General features: G+C 41.3%; 1 protein-coding gene across 1 annotated transcript in view; it reads left to right on the plus strand.

Annotated features, from left to right (window-relative positions):
* Positions 1-19,506, plus strand: part of LOC142303422 (protein phosphatase 1H) — a 295,560-nt gene that overhangs the window by 214,066 nt on the left and 61,988 nt on the right. Inside the window, exon 6 of the mRNA XM_075344753.1 lies at positions 5,903-6,021. Coding sequence (XP_075200868.1) covers positions 5,903-6,021 — 119 coding nt within the window. The remainder of the gene's footprint in view (positions 1-5,902; positions 6,022-19,506) is intronic.

Consider the following 19,506-nt stretch of genomic DNA (forward strand, 5'->3'; position numbering starts at 1 on the left):
AGGGTTAAAGACAGACTCAGAGCACGAGATTATCCTGGGTGGGTATTAGACAGAGCAGAGCATATAGTTGATAGAGTAAATAGAGTAGACCTCCTTGCCGACAAATCTAAACAGAGGGACAACGATAATTGTTTTATTACCTTCTCTACGCAATTCAGTGATCAATTTGACAGTATAAAAAATATCATAAAAAAATACTTACCTCTGCTGAACCAAGATCTGAGATTGAAGGAAATCATGAGCAAGAATGCAGTTAGATTTGTTGCCAGAAAGGCTCCCACTTTGCAGAGTATTTTGTCTCCTAGCACATTTGTCTCCGCACGGCCGGTCAGATCTACCACGTGGTTAGAAGTCAAAGGTTTTTTTTAAGTGCGGTGCCGCTAAATGTAAATGCTGCAGTTTTGTTAGCAAGAGTGATACCTTTGTATCTTTCCACAATGGTAATAGCTTTAACATTAATACTTTCATTAACTGTAATAGTGATCATGTGGTATATCTGATAGAGTGTGAACAATGCCAGATTCAGTACGTAGGCTGTACAGTGGGGCCACTTAAAAAACGTATACGCAAGCACATGTCCGATTCAGTGAACGCTAATACCATTGGTATCTCTGCGGTATCTAGACATTTTGCCACAGTCCACAAGGGCAATTTGACAGCTTTTAAATTCAAGGGTATAGAGAAGGTTTTTAAACCATTGAGAGGAGGCGACTATAGGAGAAAGCTACTTAATCATGAAAGTCGGTGGATTTTTATGTTGGATACCCGCCTCCCAAAGGGATTAAATAGCAGACATGATTTGATCTTATGCTATTGAGGTTTTTGAAAAAAAGAGAGAAATTTAACCTTTTTTTTTTTTTTTTTTTTTTTTTTTTTTTTTTTTTTTGGCTGACAACTGCGAGACTAATACAACAGCACTTTACACTTCCATTGTATGAGCGTGGTTGATTTGTTGTTGTAGATCTCAACACTGATATTTCTGTCGCTCATTAATATTGATATGTGTTCTGTTTGAGCCTTACATATACGGGTAGGCCTCGGCTGACAACTGCGAGACATTATAAATTTATTTATTTTTTTTTTTTTTTTTTTTTTTTTTTCTCTCTCTCTCTTCTTATACCTGTGGGCAGTGTCCTTTTTATATGTCTTGCTTCCTATAATGTGTTTTGACAAACGAATGTGATTATCTACATCTATAAAGTGGGGTTTTATTGTGTCTATTGATTTTCATGTCCATTTATGGGAAAAAAAAGAAAGAAAAAAAGATATGTATATTTATCTATATATAAGATTTTCATACCTAGATGTTAATTGATATATATATATTTTTTTTCTGTATTTTATCTGGATGGATACCTATGTAATTTAAGGTTAGATAAATACTTCATGGTCTTTTTGTACTTTCCTCTTGTGAATTTGTGATTTTACCTGAGCAGTGTATACTCCCCTATATAATTAATTTATTGAGAACATGTGAGTTACTTCGCTGCTCAGGAAAAACATTTATAAATATCCTCTTAATCTTGTACTGACTATGACCTGAGGAAGGCGTTCCGCCGAAACGCGTAGTAGTATACATCTGCCATGCATCAGTGTGAACAAGCCGGTGTCTTTACTTGAGAAATGGATATATATTTTTAATCGAGTTGATATAAATAAAGAAGCATTTTTATTTATCCCTTTGGAGTCCAGCTGGATTTTTCCACTGCTTTCTTCTATTATCTTCTCGGCTTGCTGCCGTAATCCGTGCCGGACCAAAGGGGACTAACAGGAGGATATATTCAGGCTTGTCTCTGCAGTGGTGAGCGGTTTTGTTTGTTTTTTGTACTTTCCCATTTTAAAGGTTCTCCAGGAGGCTGGGCAGAAGGCATTAAGGTCCTTACAGCCATGGATCATCTATCCTGAGCCCGGAAATTTAAGGCGTAATATTCCTCTGTAGTCAGGCAGGATAGATCTTCTTTGATTTAGGGATTTAGGGCTATCCTTTATAGATGGGATAGGAAAAGAAAGAAAACTTAAGGTGTCACACCCTCCGTAGTTAAGTAGGGGAATAATTTATTTTTTGGGTTTATTAGGGCCCCCTTTAGCCCATACCTCTCCCTGCTTGTGATCTTGGTTGTCCTGATCTGCTGCGATTTTTATTTTTTGGGTATTTTTGGCTGTAATTTTTATTTTTTTTTCCATTTTTAATTGAACATTAAGGTTTTTTTTGTTTTTTTTTATTGGGGTCCTCAGAACTCACATCCTATATATTCTTTTTAGTGTACTGTATTGTAATATGCCTCCTTAACTGACAATACATGACACATTTCAGAGTACACCCCTATGGCATGCACACAGTTTGACTTTAAGGGTCACATGGCCTGTAAAAAAAAAAAAATAAAAAAAATTCTCAAATGGAATTTTTCTCCATAGTGCATACATGAGCTTTTAATGGAAAAGCCTGATCCTGCAATTTGAAATACCTTCTGTAAAATACAAGTAAAATATATCTTTGTACCGTGTTAGCCAGTAGAGATAAAAAAAATTGTTTAAAAGAACAGAGAGTCCTCAGTGGTTGATACCTTTTAATGGCTAACTGAAAAGATGGTAATAATTGCAAGCTTTCGAGACTACTCAGGTCTCTTCATCAGGCGTGGTATAACACAAAATCTGAAGAGTCACATATTTATACACAACAGGACTTAGAATAGTGCAGTAAAAAAAAAAAAAAAAAAAAGAACAAGTTATATGAAACAGAACTATCTCTATGGCAGGGGGCAAACTGTTGTGGGGCCATAAATACTGCTGCAGTTCAGTGTGAAAGTTTTATTGTCCTTTGATAAGGGTCTGGTCCAGGCTGGGACACGCTCGGATGGTCAGAGGAGCACATCTTTTAACTGATGTAAAAAGACATGAATCCATGAGACACATTCATTCCTGCTCTGAATGTGTCAAAGGTCATCATAAGTTTGTACTCCCATAGTCTCCTATCTCTCTGGGATTTGAAGTTTCCTTTCAATACCAGCAATTTCATGTCCATGATATGAAACAGAACTATCTCTATGGCAGGGGGCAAACTGTTGTGGGGGTCTGTATGTAGGGGAGACCGGACAACAGCTCAGGACAAGGATGAATTCTCACCGCCACACAATTAGAGAAAAAAGGATGGATCTACCTGTGGCCAAACATTTTTGTAACCCAGACCACAGCATCATGGACATGAAATTGCTGGTATTGAAAGGAAACTTCAAATCCCAGAGAGACAGGAGACTATGGGAGTACAAACTTATGATGACCTTTGACACATTCAGAGCAGGAATGAATGTGTCTCATGGATTCATGTCTTTTTACATCAGTTAAAAGATGTGCTCCTCTGACCATCCGAGCGTGTCACAGCCTGGACCAGACCCTTATCAAAGGACAATAAAACTTTCACACTGAACTGCAGCAGTATTTATGGCCCCACAACAGTTTGCCCCCTGCCATAGAGATAGTTCTGTTTCATATAACTTGTTCTTTTTTTTTTTTTTTTTTTTTTTTTTTTTTTTTTTTTACTGCACTATTCTAAGTCCTGTTGTGTATAAATATGTGACTCTTCAGATTTTGTGTTATACCATGCCTGATGAAGAGACCTGAGTAGTCTCGAAAGCTTGCAATTATTACCATCTTTTCAGTTAGCCATTAAAAGGTATCAACCACTGAGGACTCTCTGTTCTTTTAAACAATTCTGTAAAATAGGAATTTACCTCCCACTGAGATTGTTACATATTTGTCATTCTTTTTTTTTTTTCTCTCCTCGTTTTAGTTTAATGTCGACAGGAATATGCTAACTGTATTTCAAACAGAACAGAAAAGCAATATAGTTGTCTGGCACTTTTATTTTTGTTTGATCATGGGCTGTCGCCACATGGATGTACTTCTGGCAGTAGCAGTGTTGTGGTGAACTGCATATATTAGTGTAACTTCACTAAACTATCCGAACAGATTGCCACTTTTTTTTTTTAGCTATCAAACTGTTAAAAATTTCTTCTTACTGAAATATGCCAAGATGCTTTTGCTTGCACGGGCTAGGTGCCTGGCTCTAACATAACATGGTCCTTTGGGACTGAGCACTGGCTTCATGTTTATGGTTGGATTCCTACAAATCAGAAAGTTATTACCTATCCCAGGGTTAAGGGGTACTTTACATGCTGCGACATCGCTAACTATTTATCATCGGGGTCACGGTGTTTGTGACGCACATCCGGCGTCGTTAGCGACATCACAGCGTGTGACACGTACGAGCGACCTTGAACGGTCGCAAAAGTGGTAAAAATCGTTGGTATTGGAGAGGTCGTCCAAACACCAAATATCGTTGTCTGGTGAGCAGCGATGTTGTTCGTCGTTCCTGCGGCATCACACATCGCTATGTGTGACACCGCAGGAGCGACGAACATCTCCTAACCTCCGTCCACCGGCAATGAGGAAGGAAGAAGGTGGGCGGCTGCTCATCTCAGTCCTTCCTCTGCTATTGGACGGCTGCCGTGTGACGTCGCTGTGACGCCGCACGAACCGCCCCCTTAGAAAGGAGGCGGATCGCCGGCCAGAGCGACGTCGCAGGGAATGTAAGTCCGTGTGACGGGTGTTAGCAGTGTTGTGCGCCACGGGCAGCGATTTACCCATGACGCACAACCGACGGGGGCGGGTACGCTCGCTAGCGATATCGGTACCGATATCGCAGCGTGTAAAGTACCCCTAACTGCTGGTTACTCCCAACAATGAAAACTATTTATTTTTATTTTTTTATACGTATATTGGGTTTACTGGGTTCCACAAGATGCTTGCTGTAGTGATAGAAAAAAATAGCAAGGACTAATTTTTCTTTAAGAAAAAAAACCAAACCATAAAATGTGACTTACGTGCTGCTGATGTTGGTATGAACATATCCTCAGGTATAATCCATCAGCAATGGCCACTACACTCTAAGGAAAATTTGTTAGCAGGATTGAACACCTGAGCTTAGTTACCTACACATGGAGTTCTCACAAGGACAAGTCCAGCAATACCTTTACATGGCCGGTTCGTTCTCACATTACTGAGAAATCTGCTTTTGAATTTATGTGCGAATGAGGCTGAACTATTGGTAGATCTGAAGCCTCTGTCACTCCAGCTCCTATTCTCTTTGCAGAACCACCTTCTTCTTCTTGACTTACAGCCTCTATACTGTGTATCTTCAGGCAAAGCAGAAGGAAGTCGCGCTGGGCGAGGAATAGAGCTGCAGTGATACAGGCTTCAGATTTTCCATAGACCATCAGCCTCATTTACTTATCCTTTCAAACATTTTTTTTTTTTTTTTTTTTTTAATGACTGAAAGAGTGGACTGGTCATGTAAAGGTAGTTCTGGCCTTGGCTTTGACTGAGCTACATACACATAGTTTGGGGTGAAATCCTGCTGACACATGTCCCTTTAAAAACGATCATAAAGAAGTTGAGAGGTCCCCAAAATAAATCCTATAAATACACTGATTTTATGGTTATATAATTTGTAAAAGCATCGGGAACATTTTCAGAGCATTAATAAATCCGTACTGTTATAGAAAAAGTGGTTTGCTGCCAATTTTCTGTGTGTATCTTTTCTGTACACAGAATAAATTCAGCAGACACATTTCTCTATTAGGAATGCAGTGAATTAATCCAGGATTTGGTTTGCAATGCTGCTTAATCTCAGCGGTTTATGTCAAGATTCACATCTAAGTCCTGATTTCCTGCCATCACTTCCAGGAGCTAAAATTACAGATAAGATTATGTAAGCTATTCATGCTCGGGTGAATACGCAGAACAAGGCTGAGATATGGTGGGACGTTATATTAATCTTTATAATGTACATTACATGGCTTACAGTTTCTAAGGAATCTTCTATTTCTCTTTTCTAATCTGTTAGGCTTTCCTGCAGCCACATCTACTGGGAAACGAGTTCACACATTTAGAGTTTCCAAGAAGAGTGCAACGCAAGGAACTGGGCAAGATGATGCTTTACAGGGACTTTAATATGACCGGCTGGTGAGATTTTATATTTGGACTCCTTCGCATACTATGTTGGCTGGTGAATGATTTTTGGCCAAAACAGAGGTTCCTTTAATAAATTTAAAACATTTCGCTCTTAGATATTTAATGTTTTATACCAAATATTATAGTAGGGTCTATGCATTCCAGTAGCTAGCACATCATGGACATCTACCAGACGAAGATCTAACTATCCTTTTAATGCCAAATAGTAAAATAGGATTTATCCCTTCTGTGAACACCTTTCCACTGCTGTAGAATCCAGTGGTGTCATTTGTTACACTACTCCAGTTGATGCTTGTCGTGTATGGTGGTCTCAGGTTTGACTATGGAAACCCATTTCACAAAGATCCTGACGCCCACGTCTTGTCCTGATGTCACTTCTAGGGGAAGTTTAGAACTTTGAAACGAGTGGTGCATCATCATATCTTCAGTTTTTCAACGCCATGTTCTTCGGCCCCTTATGCGGGCGTCACACGGTAGGATAAATCGGGCAATATGTCGGCGGGGTCACGTCATAAGTGACGCACATCCGGCATAGTTTTATATATCGTAGCGTGTGACAGCTACGAGCGACGGTGAACGAGCAAAAAAAAACCTCACCTTATCATTGCTCGTTGACACGTCGCTCATTTTCAAAAAGTCGTTTCTTCTTCTGTGCGCCGGTTGTTAATCATTCCCGGGGCAGCACACATCACTCCGTGTGACACCCTGGGAACGCTGAACTGCAGCTTACCTGCGTCCTGCCGGCAATGCGGAAGGAAGGAAGTGGCCGGGATGTTTACGTCCCGCTCATCTCCGCCCCTCTGCTTCTATTGGGCGGTCGCTGTGTGACGCCGAATGTCCCTCCCCCTTCAAGAAGAGGATGTTCGCCGACCACAGCGAGGTCGTCCGGGAGATAAGTGCGTGTCACAGGGGGTTAACGACTTTGTGCGCCATGGGCAACTAATTGCCCATGACGCACAAACGACGAGGGCGGGTACGATCACTTGTGCGATTTCATGCTAGATCGTCTCGTGTGACGCCCACATTATGCCCTTCTCTGAATTTGCCTGCACAAACGCTTTGTGATTGAGTTGCTTTAACGTCTAGATGCATCCACTTCATAGTTCAGGGCTCAAGTTGACTAGGATAGATCTGTAATTTAGCAAAGAGTAAAGTGGTATCCTATTACAATTATTGCAAAATAATAGCAGTGTGTGCAATAAACCTCAGTTCTCATAATAGCATTGGTTTCCGTATACACAAAGGCACTGGGAAAACTGCACATTCAATTCCAAATTAGAACATCGACAAAATATAAACCTTTAAACTAAAAGTTAAGAAAAAGAAATAGGCTGTTCTAAAAAATAGCATTGTCTTCATTTTCATTTCCAATCTAGAATATTTAGAGCATAAATGAACATTTGTTGACAGACTTGGCTTTTTTGTTAACCACTGAATTAATATTTAGTTGAATAACCTTTTATTTCTGATAACTGCTTTACATCTGTGTAGCATGGAGTGTTCTGATACATGCAAACATATATTCCAGCCTAAGCTGACAGCACTACATTCCACAGCTTATTTGCATTCTTAGCTTCTGAATCAAAACCAGCATTTTTATGCCACTCCACAAATTACTAATCCGACTGAGATCTGGTGAATGGGCTGGCTACTTCATAACATCAATCTTGTTGCTCTGGAACCAGGATGTTGCCCGCTTTATGCGGTGTTTGGGGAGGTTCTCCTGCTGAAACACCTATATGAAGAGCTTCTGTTCTTCAGCATACGGCAGCATGAGCTCTTTAAGGACGTTGATATATTCAAACTGTTCTATGGGGCCTGGTATGTGATAAATGGGCTCAACTCCAGAGTATGAGAAACATCCGCAAACCGTTAAGGCCGCTTCACACGCAACGACATCGCTAACGAGATATCTTTGGTGTCACGGAATTCGTTTCGCACATCCGGCCTTGTTAGCGACGTCGTTGCGTGTGATACCTACAAGCAACCGCTAACTATCAAAAATACTCACCTTATGGTGACGCAGGTTGTTCATCGTTCCTGAGGCAGCACACATTGCTACGTGTGACACCCTGGGAACGACTAACAACAATGTTCCTGCGTCCTCCGGCAGCGAGGTGGGCGTGTCGTTAATGCGGCTGGTCTCCGCCCCTCAGCTTCTATTGGCGGGCCGCTGTTTGACGTCGCTGTGACCGTGCACGAACCTCCCCCTTTAAAGAGGTTGTTCGCCGCCCACAGCGACGTCGCTAGGAAGGGAAGTAAGTGTGACGCGCACTACAGATTTTGTCTGCCACGGGCAGCGATTTGCCCGTGATACACAAACGATGGGGGCGGGTGCTTTCGGTAGCGACATCGCTAGTGATGTCGCTGCGTGTAAAGCGCCCTTTACACTTGCACCTCCATGTTTTACAGTCTTCACCGTGTACTGTGGCTTGAATTCAAGGGTCATCTCACAAACGGTCTTCGACCTTTAGACTCAATAAGAACAATCTTGCTTTTATCTGTCCATAGATTGTTGCACAATCTAAAGGCCAGTCAATGTGTTCCTTGGCAACCTAATCTTTTCAACTTGTCTTTTTTCAGCAATGGTACTTTACAATGTTTTCCTGCAAATAGTTTGGCTTCATGTAGGAGTCTTCTGATGGTTGCAGTACTTGCAGGTAGCTGAAGACCTTTGATCTCCCTGGAGCTAATCATTGGATGTTTTGTCATTTTTGTTATTCTATGATCTATGCGGTTGGTAGCATCTTTTTTTCCTAGCACGTATTTCAGATCTTGTTTGCCATCTTAGAGAATTGGAAATCTTTTTGGGGAGCAGAATTTTTTTTCTGTGCATCTAATTTGTTTTCCCCTTCCCAGTCAATTTCTTATCACCGTTATTTCTCCAAGGGTACAATGTCTGGAACAACCCATTTTATTCACTGAGCAAGGGCTAAAAATAGCAGGCACAACATTTGCTGCCCTTCCCCTTTAAATAAGGGCCATAATGGACACCCATTTGTTCACATAATGAATGACCTCACTAATTGAACTCCTCACTACTATTAATTAGTCAATTACACCCAATTAGCAGCATGCATGTCATAACTGTTGGTTGCCCATTAATCACCTAAACCTAGTCATGATTTTTTCCCCAATGTTTTACGATCTTTTCTGCCAAAAACAGTACTTAAACACACTAGTCATGTCAGACTGCCATTATTTTGCATGTAACTGTATGTTTTAAGTCACAGCTCCTAAGTGCCTACCCCCTGCAACTAATATTTTATTTTCTATAAAGATTGCATGGCTGTGTGCTTGATTTTATTCATCTATATACAATAGATGTTACTGAAACGGATCTCCATTATTAAGCGTTCTGAATAGTTGGGTTTTCATGTGTCATTTGCAGAGCAGCAATGTGATGTGGGTTGAGAACCATAGGGTAAAACTGCACAGCTTACTATTTAGTCTTGCTGCCCTTGAGTGTGTGGGTAAAGAGGCAGCGCCGCACCAATCGGGCACAGCATTGGTGTTCATAGTGCAGCACTAATTAAGTGGCCCTTGTAATGGTTATATACACTATGAAGCCTATGGATTGATAGTGTCCTTTCGCGCTTGCAGCATTTGTAGTTCATTAAAGAAGTGGTTCACCTATATTTATTATTGGCCACAATGATGATATGTTGAGAAACAAGTTTCTCTCAAATACCTTGTGTTGTCAATAGTGTCTGTGAGCAGTGCTATTGCAGTCCACTCAGCCCCATCACCTGACCCCCAGGCTCCATGACCTCGGGGTTCCGATGTTGTCACGTCAACTTCCTGTTCACCTGACATCACCGCGGCCGGTCCCAGTCTCTGTCAGTCACTGGACTGTGGGCGGAGTTTCACCCCTCATCACAGCCTAGCCTCCCTCTTGCTTGCGCACTCTGCAGCGAAGGAGGTGTGAGCAGGAGTTGCTGCGCTGTGATGCTGGGCTATGATGAGCCGGGAATTCTCCGCCCACAGCACAGTGACTCACTGAGACTGGGGCCGGTCGTGGTGATGTGCGGTGAGCAGGAAGTTGATATGACATAACCGGATCCCCGAGGTCATGAAGCCCGGGAGTCAGGCGATGGGGAAGAGCAGACTGCAATCGCGCAGCTCACAGGCACTATTGGTGACACAAGGTATTTGTGAGAAACCTTGTTTCTCAACATGTCGTTGTGGCCAATAATGAATGTGGGGTGAACCACCCCTTTTAATTAAAAATAGATGAAAAGAAGTAAAATCCTTTTATAATTGATTTGACTCCTATACACTCTTGCTTTAGCTTTAAAATATACAGTTGTGCTCAAAAGTTTACATATCCAGGCAGATTTTTTGCTTTCTTGGCCTTTTTACAGCAAATATGAATGATAACACAAAAAAATAAAAAAATTTACCCAGTCATGGTTATTGGTTGGGTGAAACCATTTTTTGTCAAACTACTGTGTTTTCTCTTTTTAAATCATAGTTATAACCAAAAACATTTAAATAACCCTGATCAAAAATTCCCATACCCTGGTGATTTTGGTTTCATAACATGTACAATAGTTTACACAAATGGGTTTGAATGGCTAATAAAGGTAACCTCCTCACCTGTGACCTATTTGCCTGTAATCAGTGTGTGTACATAAAAGCTGAATTTCTAGGATCCAGACAGACTCTTGCATCTTTCATCCAGCCACTGACGTTTCTGGATTGTGAGTCATGGGGAAAGCAAAAAAATTGTCAACGGATCTATGGGAAAAGATAGTTGAACTGTATAAAACAGGAAAGGGAAACAGATATCCAAGGAATTGATAATGCCAGTCAGCAGTGTTCAAACTGTGATTTAACAAATGGAAAATCAGGGGCTCTCTGAAAACCAAACCACAGTCAGGTAGACCAACAAATATTTTGGCCACAACTGCCAGGAAAATTGTTTGGGATGCAAAGAAAACCCCACAAATAACAACAGCTGAAATATAGGACTCACTGAAAACTAGCGGTGTGGCTGTTTCAAGAGGCACTTGAAGAAAAATGGGCTGCATGGCCGAGTCACCAGAAGAAATCCATTGCTGCACAGATGCCACAAGGTATCTCACCTACAATACTCCAAACAGCACAGAGACAAGCCTACAAACTTCTGGAACAAAAGGTAATTTGGACTGATGAGACCAAAATCAAACTTTTTGGAAACAATCATAAATGTTGCATTTGGAAAGGGATCAACAATGTTTTTGATGAAAGGAACACCATTCCTACTGTAAAGCACGGAGGTTGCTCGCTGATGATGTGGGGATCTATGAGCTACAAAAGTACAGGAAACTTGGTCAAAGTTGAAGGAAATATGAATGCAGCACATTATCAGCAAATACTGGAGGCAAATTTGCACTCATCAGTCCGGAAACTGCGCATGGGACATACTTGGACATTCCAACATGAGAACGATCCAAAACACAAGGCCACGTCGACCTGTCATTGGCTACAGCAGAACAAAGTGAAGGATCTGGAGTGGCCACCTGAGTCTCCTGACCTCTATCATTGAGCCACTTTGGTGAGAACTGAAGCTCGCAGTTCATGCAAGAAAGCCCAGGAATTTACAGGGACTGGACTTTGCCAAGAATAATGGGGAGATTTACCATCTGAGAAAATTAAGAGCCTCATGCACAACTACTACAAAAGACTTCAAGCTGTTATTGAAGTTAGAGGGGGCAATACACGGTATTAAGAACTGGGGTATGTGAACTTTGGATCAGAGTCATTTAGATGTTTTTGATTGTCATTATGATTTAAAATGAGAAAATACAGTAGTTTGACAATAAATAGCTTCACCCAACCACTAACCATGAGTGGGGAAAAAGATTTTGTGTTATCATTCAAATTCTCTGAAAAAAGGCCAAGAATGCCACAAATCTGCCGGGGTATGTAAGCTTTTGAGCATAATGCTAAAAAAAAGAATCCAGTTAAGTATCGTGGTATAAAAATAAATGAATAAAGTATTATGGTGTAGGGTCCCCACATATGATACTCAGCACAGATAAACCCACGGCTGCAGCCCCTAGCCGTGCGCTTATCTTGGCTGTGTATCAAAAAAAAAAAGGAACCACATGTAGATTTTTTATTTTTTTTTTTAAATAATTAATAATTTAAAAATACAGCGTGCAGTCCCCACCCCAATTTTGATACCCAGCCAGCATAAATCCCGACAGCTGGGGGCTAGTATTCTCAGGCTGGGGGAGATCCAGCGTAAAAACAGCAGTCTGAGACTGTTGCGTCCATTAGATGCGGTTCCTCCGATATTGATAAACAGGTAAGATAAGCACACGTATGGGTGCTGCAGCCTGTAGCCATATGCTTTATTTGTGCTGGTATCATTTGGGTGGCACTACACCAAATGTTTTATTTTTTTTTATACCATGATAGATGCACTTATCTGTGATTAGAAGCATCAGACACGCAGTCACTCAGGGTGGGAGCGCATCCGAACCAGAACTCTGTTTTTTGTTTTTATACAGTCTTTGTTTGGATTGAATTCCGAACATCGGGTCACTAACATTGACAAGGAGTTGTCCAAGTAGTGGACAACCCCTTTAAATGATGCACTTGCTCCCAATCTTAACACACTCTATGCAGTACTAATCATACCTTTTTAGAATATCATTGTTTTGATGTGTTTAAGGTAACAGATATGTCTTTATATTTCTTCACTTTGACTAGTTTGTACTTTTTTTAATCTCATTATAATATAAACCTGTCAAATATTTCAAGTTTTAGCTGAATATTCATAAATATCTATCGATAGCGTAAAAATGCTTCTCTTAACTCCCTTCCCTGAAGAGACGTGTCAGGATGATATACCTCTAAGCATGTTTGATTTGATTGCATTTAATTAAATGTATTAGTATGCAAGAATATATTTTTCTTTCATTGGCGCTTTGTTGAGTTTTGGAGCTCTGCCAAGCTGCTAAGCATCAGGGATTTACTTTATTTCCCCCTTCTAGCTAAGAAGGTCTTTTACTCTCCAAGGATCTGATTAAAAGAAACTTCACTTTCAATACATTCAAATGCTTTGCAGTGACCTTTACTTTTATGAGAGTCCATGGTTTTTCTTTACTGAAACAAAAAAGTGCTTATTAATCTCTGCCAGAATTAGAAAATAAGAGAAAAAATGATTAGCAAGATTTAATTTGTGTCTTCGAAATCATATGTAATGAAGCGGATGGGGTGCCAGCCTCACTGAGGATTTATTATGCTTTTTAATGTATGAATAAGAGTTTGAAATGTTGAGATGAAAGCGCGGAATTGCACTGCATTCTGTATTGACCCACTTCATTCGTAAGCAAGTGGTCCAATGTTATAGGATGCATGAAGGGTTGTTTCTAGCAAATAGAAGTTGTTCTTTGTATAATGGAAACTTTTTAGAATTTATCCTTATACTTTCTATATTCATTCGTAATTTTTTTTTGGGGGGGGAGGAGAAATGCTTTATTTACAGAAATTATCCAGTACTTATTTTTTTATTTATTTATTTTTTTTATACTATGTTTTTATACTTCTTTTTTTTTTTTAAACTAAAAAGCAGTTGCGAACCACTTGGCTGTTGTGCCCGATGCCGATCTCTGCTGGCAAAGAGTGGTCATAGACAGTTCCTGCCAATCCAATGATTCAGCGGCTTCCACTGACGTCATATCGACAGAGCAGTGTCCTCTTCTCTGTTTTGTTGGAGTGTCATTGTCAACGTCATGCTGACTGATAGCTAGCTCCCCACTACGTAACTATGAGGAGCTAGCTGTCCCTCAGCATGACGTCTGCACTCCCACCCCATTGACAGAGCAGTCCTGAATGAGAGTTGCTCTGTTGATGTGGAGCAGCTGATTCTGTGACCACTCTGAGCTGATGCTGGATAGAACAGGTAGGTACTTAGTACCTACCTGCCTGTTCGTTATTAGCGAAGCATTAACTAGTCGTAGATAAGCCCTTTTAAACATCACTAGGTCACACTTCTGCCAAACATTGGACGCATCCCAAGAAACAAGCATAATTGATATGACTAGAATTACAAAGAGAATCCGTAATCTATATAAAAAAGGGGGCAAGATAAAATCTGTTCGAAGATGAACCCATCAGCAGCTAAGTACTTGTCGACAAAGTTTTTTTTTATTTTTAGACTGAGAACACGTGAGCAGAGAAGTTTGGAAGAGAAGTTGAAAGCAGAATCTGAGAAGAGACCATAGGAAGCAGCCTGAAAAAGCACAATGAGAAAAGAGGAAAAATAAAAGCTCTGAAAACAGGTGGAAGTATCAATGGAAAATTTCCATAAAGAGGAGGCAGTCGGCCAGGATAAAAACATGGTGCATAAAGCCTAAGATCTTAGGCTTGATAGGAGTGATATTCAACAAACCTGAAATGATGTGTAAAACAAGGCCTTGCTTAAGGAATCTATTACCGTATATTCTGGGATGAGGAGATAAAGTCTTCCATCCTCATGATGTCATTAATTTAGCAAAATACAGGGTTTCAGCAAAGGAAGGTCCTTACATTTCCAAGTTAGAGCTATATAGAAACGGGCCACATCGATTTAAGTGACATAACGATTGTTTTGTACTTTTGTACTTTTTAATGGGAATATCACTATGGTGCAAGAGAAGTAATTTCAGGTTAATGTGCTTTTGCAGGACTGTAAGGCCATGTGCCCACGGGACAATGTACCCACGCAGCTGCTCCCCGGAATCCGCAGCTATCTATTGCTGCAGTATTTCTGCGGAGTTGTTGCGGTAAACCTGCGGAAACAGTGCCTATTTCGTGCAGAATTCTTGCGGAATTCCCGCCCTCTATCTCCATAGTGGAGGTTCGGGAATTCCACAGATATTTCCACATGAATAATTGACATGCAGTTATGTGCAGCTGCGGGAAATCTGCAGCTTTTTCCGCAGCCGCACATACCGCACCATTGGCACAGCACTCCCCAAATCCCATAGGGTAACATGGGGAGTGTCTGTATTTGCTATAACTTGCGAATTTATTTAGAAAATCCAGATAAATCCGCAGGTTTTTCCCAGCAAAAACCGCGGGTATGTTGTCCCGAGGGCACATCGCCTAAGAGCAGAGATGATCTTTGGGACATCGTTCCAGAAAGGTAAAAGGACGTGACCGGTCTAGAAGGTGTGGAACATGGTACCATCTTCCTCCCAGAATTCCAACAATTAGATGGCTGTAAAGCATGCAGATAGGAAAGGCCTATTCTTACAATCTAGAGAGGATTTTGTAACTAATTCCTTACACCTGGGGCAAATTGACGACTTGTGAGACAAGAGGAAAATCTTTGTTCATCAGACAGGCAGAGGCCAAAATCTTGTTCCAAGCTTAACATAAGAAAGGACATTGCAACATCAGGAGTGAAGGGAATAAACTGTAGATCAGGGAGTCTATATCAATTCTTGACCATTTGCATAGGATCTGGGTGTCCATTACATGACTTTACGTCACCATTTTCTGTGATGTTGCAGCGACGTCCCATCGCTGTCGCTGTGTGTGACATCCAGCAACGAGCTGGCCCCTGCTGTGAGGTCGTTGCTCGTTGCTGAATGTCCTGCTTCATTTTTTCGTCGTCGCTCTCCCACTGTGAAGCACACATCGCTGTGTGTGACAGCGAGAGAGCGACGAAATGAAGCGAGCAGGGGGCAGGAGCCGGCATCTGGCAGCTGCGGAAAGCTGTAACCACTGTAAACATCGGGTAACCAAGGGAAGACCTTTCCCTGGTTACCCGATATTTACCTTCGTTACCAGCCCCCGCTGCTCTTGCTGCTAGTGCCGGCTCCTGCTCTGTGCACATGTAGCTGCAGTACGCATCGGGTAATTAACCCTATGTGTACTGTAGCTAGGAGAGCAAGGAGCCAGCGCTAAGCAGTGTGCGCGGCTCCCTGCTCTCTGCACTGTGACATGTAGCTGCAGTACACATCGGGTTAATTAACCCCATGTGTACTGTAGCTAGGAGAGCAAGGAGCCAGCGCTAAGCAGTGTGCGCGGCTCCCTGCTCTCTGCACATGTAGCGATGTTATGATCGCTGCTGCGTCGCTGTGTTTGACAGCTAAGCAGCGATCATAACAGTGACTTACAAGGTCGCTGTTACGTCACAGAAAATGGTGACGTAACAGCGATGTCGCTGTCGCTATGTATGAACCCAGCTTTAGGGATACTTCTCACATAGCCAGATCGCTAGCGAGATCGCTGCTGAGTCACAGGTTTTGTGACGTACTAAGCAGCGACCTGGCCCCTGTTTTGAAATCGCTGATCGTTACACACAGTGCTGGTTCATTTTTTGCTTGTTGCTCTCCCGCTGTGAAGCACACATTGCTGTGTTTGACAGCGAGAGAGCAACGATCTGAATGTGCAGAGAGTCGGCGTCTGGAAGCTGCGGACGCTGGTCACCAAGCTAAGCGCTTTGCTTGGTTACCCGATATTTACCTTGTTTACTAGCGTACGCCGCTCTCAGGCTGCCAGTTCTGGCTCCCTGCACACGTAGCCAGAGTACACATCGGGTAACTAAGCAGAGCGTTTTGCTTAGTAACCCGATATTTCCTCTGGCTACAAGTGCAGGGAGCCAGCACTAAGCGGTGAGCAAAGCATTTTGCTTAGTTACCCAATATTTACCTTGGTTACCAAGCGCAGCATCGTTTCCACAAGACGCTGGTCGCTGGTGAGATCTGCCTGATTGACAGCTCACCAGCGACCATGTAGCGACCCACCAGCGATCCTTACCAGGTCATATCGTGGTCGGAATCACTGGTACGTCGTTTAGTGAGACTGTACCCTTACCCAGATTTTTAATCCACTGATAACTGTTCTGTGACTATAAGAATCAATGTAACTCTGTTCATCACATGATCACAGCATATTTTATCCAAATCAACAAAAAAATAGGATCCAGTGATGAGTTTTTCTTGCAACTGTATATGGTAAAGTGTGATCATTTTTATTACACAACTAACTTTTACTTAACATATGTTAAAAAAAAGGAAATATTAAGGAGCCAAAATGACTCCTGAATTCTGCTTCACCCAGGGATGAGAAATATCAGAGCTCTGGAACTGGTTACTTGTTTTCCACTGCGTAGCACCAGGAAAAGTGGTAAAGCTGCTGGCACAAGTCAATGGGCATCAAGATCCCTTCTCTTCAATACCATGTTACAGGAAGATCTTGGAGCCTTATTAGTGTGAGTACACAATCAGCATCATTTGGTCTGCAGCTACTCACTAATTTGCAAAAGATTTTAGATTTTTCTTTTCTTCTAAATATTTACTACATAATCAAAAATCCTACCACAGCAAAAAAAAAAAAAAATCACCTAATTTTTTTGCCATGAAGTTGAGCCATAGACAACATCTGTATAAGGAGTTTGTATGTTGTTCCTTGTACTTGGGCTGTTTCCTCCTGCAGTCCAAAACTTAATGAATTCCTTTACATTTCTCTAGAATTAACCTTAATAAGATGAGAAAATAGATCTCGACCCTTTGAGAGGAGAGCGACTGAGAAGGCCGCGTTTACACTAGTAGATCGCAGTGAACCAATCCGCAATCTTTTAATTGCCTATTTAGACAGGTTGACCCGTACTTGAATGTTCACAGAACAATTGTTACCATGATCATTTTTTGTGCATTTAATGCCATCTTAATATGCTGCGTCCAAAACGCTGCTAACACTGATCGTGGGCATGGGCGCTTAATAATTACCTGAAGAGTACCTTCCTGAAAAGGCTGGATAAGCCTTGCGTAACTGAACTGTCAATGGGATCTTAGTTGAAGTAAGTAACAATCCAATTTTACACTTAAATAAAATATTGCCCCAAACCAACAAATGACTAAATTCAGTCACGTAACTTTTTTTTAATTTTTTTAATTTATTTATTTTTTTTTAGTACCACCAAACGTTTTAGTGCCTAAACCTGTGTTAATGCGTGTGTGGTAATATACTTATTACTTGCCATCTTCCCCAGTTTCCAGTGCAACTCTGATCTTAATATGTGTCACGTGATGGGTATTCCAGCTTGCCTTCTAACACGGAACCTATAGTGTCTTGTTCTGACAGTCTTATTGTAACAGCCACATCCAACTTCCAGAAGACCAGTGTGAGACGCCAAGTCGTAAAAGCGCAACCCAAAAGACCGGAGTGGCTAAGGAAACTGGTGAAGACAAAAATTGGAAAGTACATTACTGAACTGACACTTCAGATTCATTTACACAGGTCTTAACAGTAAACGTTTGGTGGGCGTGCCTCTTTAAGATTGAAAGGAGACACAAGTCCATAAAGTCCAATCCAAGTCCATATCAGACTCTACCCTATCGTGGAAAGCTTCAAGAGGAACCTAAAGACCCACCTCTTCCAACAAGCCTACAACCTACAATAACCCTCAGTCCAGTACACCACTGCGCAACCACCTCTGTCCCCACCTATTGTACCATCACCCATTCCCTGTAGACTGTGAGCCCTCGCGGGCAGGGTCCTCTCTCCTCCTATACCAGTCTGTTTTGTACTGTTAATGATTGGTGTACGTATACCCTCTTTCACTTGTAAAGTGCCATGGAATAAATGGCGCTATAATAATAAATAATAAATAAAGTTCAGCTTATCTTTTTGAGGTTGGAAAGAAAGCAGATGCATGGTAAAGCAAAAATGAGCATAAGCAATTTCTTACATTCAGCATAAGGAAGTTGAAGAAACACATAAATGTTGATAGCATCTATAATGGGTACAGTTTTAGGCAGAAGGGGCATTTATCGTAAGATCTGGGCTGTTAACTGTCATTATTTCTTTCCAATTTTAATAATAAGAACAACTTAAAAAAAACTTATCAAGCTTTTGGTACTCATCTGAGAGCAGTTTGACATAGGGGAATATACTTTGACATAGGGGCAGATACTTTGATATAGAGGCAGTTTGATATAGGGGCAGATGCATTACTCATTCGAGTACTGTATTATTTACTGGTCTGCTTGGTGCAACTTTGATAAAAATCGCTGTTTTATGTGTTGCAGACCTAGCAGTTTTCTGAATGCTGAGTTTTGTATAACCCCGCCCACACCAACTTTCTGCCTATACACAGTGTTCACAGAAAGCTGTCAATCAGTGGTGTCGGTAGGGTTATACATAGCTCATGAATATGGTACACTACCCCACTCTGCTGAAGAAGCTGCCTATGCGATACGCGCGTGCAGAACGGGTTGGAACTGTACCACTTTGCCCGATCATAAGGATTTTGATTGTCTGTCTATGGGTAAGCTCTATGAAAAGGACACTTAATTCCTAATCATTGAATGTACTGCTTTCAATATGCTGCCCATGAAAGACTATGTGCTTTTTACCTTAGACTAGACGTAGGTATCTATGAATATTTACATCAAATCACTTGATTTATATACAGAAGGCATCCTTTTTTAGTAACCATCTTCACATATATTATCGGGCACATGGTTACTATCCCACTTTAGGAGTCCC

Source organism: Anomaloglossus baeobatrachus, chromosome 4, assembly GCF_048569485.1.
Source record: "Anomaloglossus baeobatrachus isolate aAnoBae1 chromosome 4, aAnoBae1.hap1, whole genome shotgun sequence".
Lineage (NCBI taxonomy): Eukaryota > Metazoa > Chordata > Amphibia > Anura > Aromobatidae > Anomaloglossus > Anomaloglossus baeobatrachus.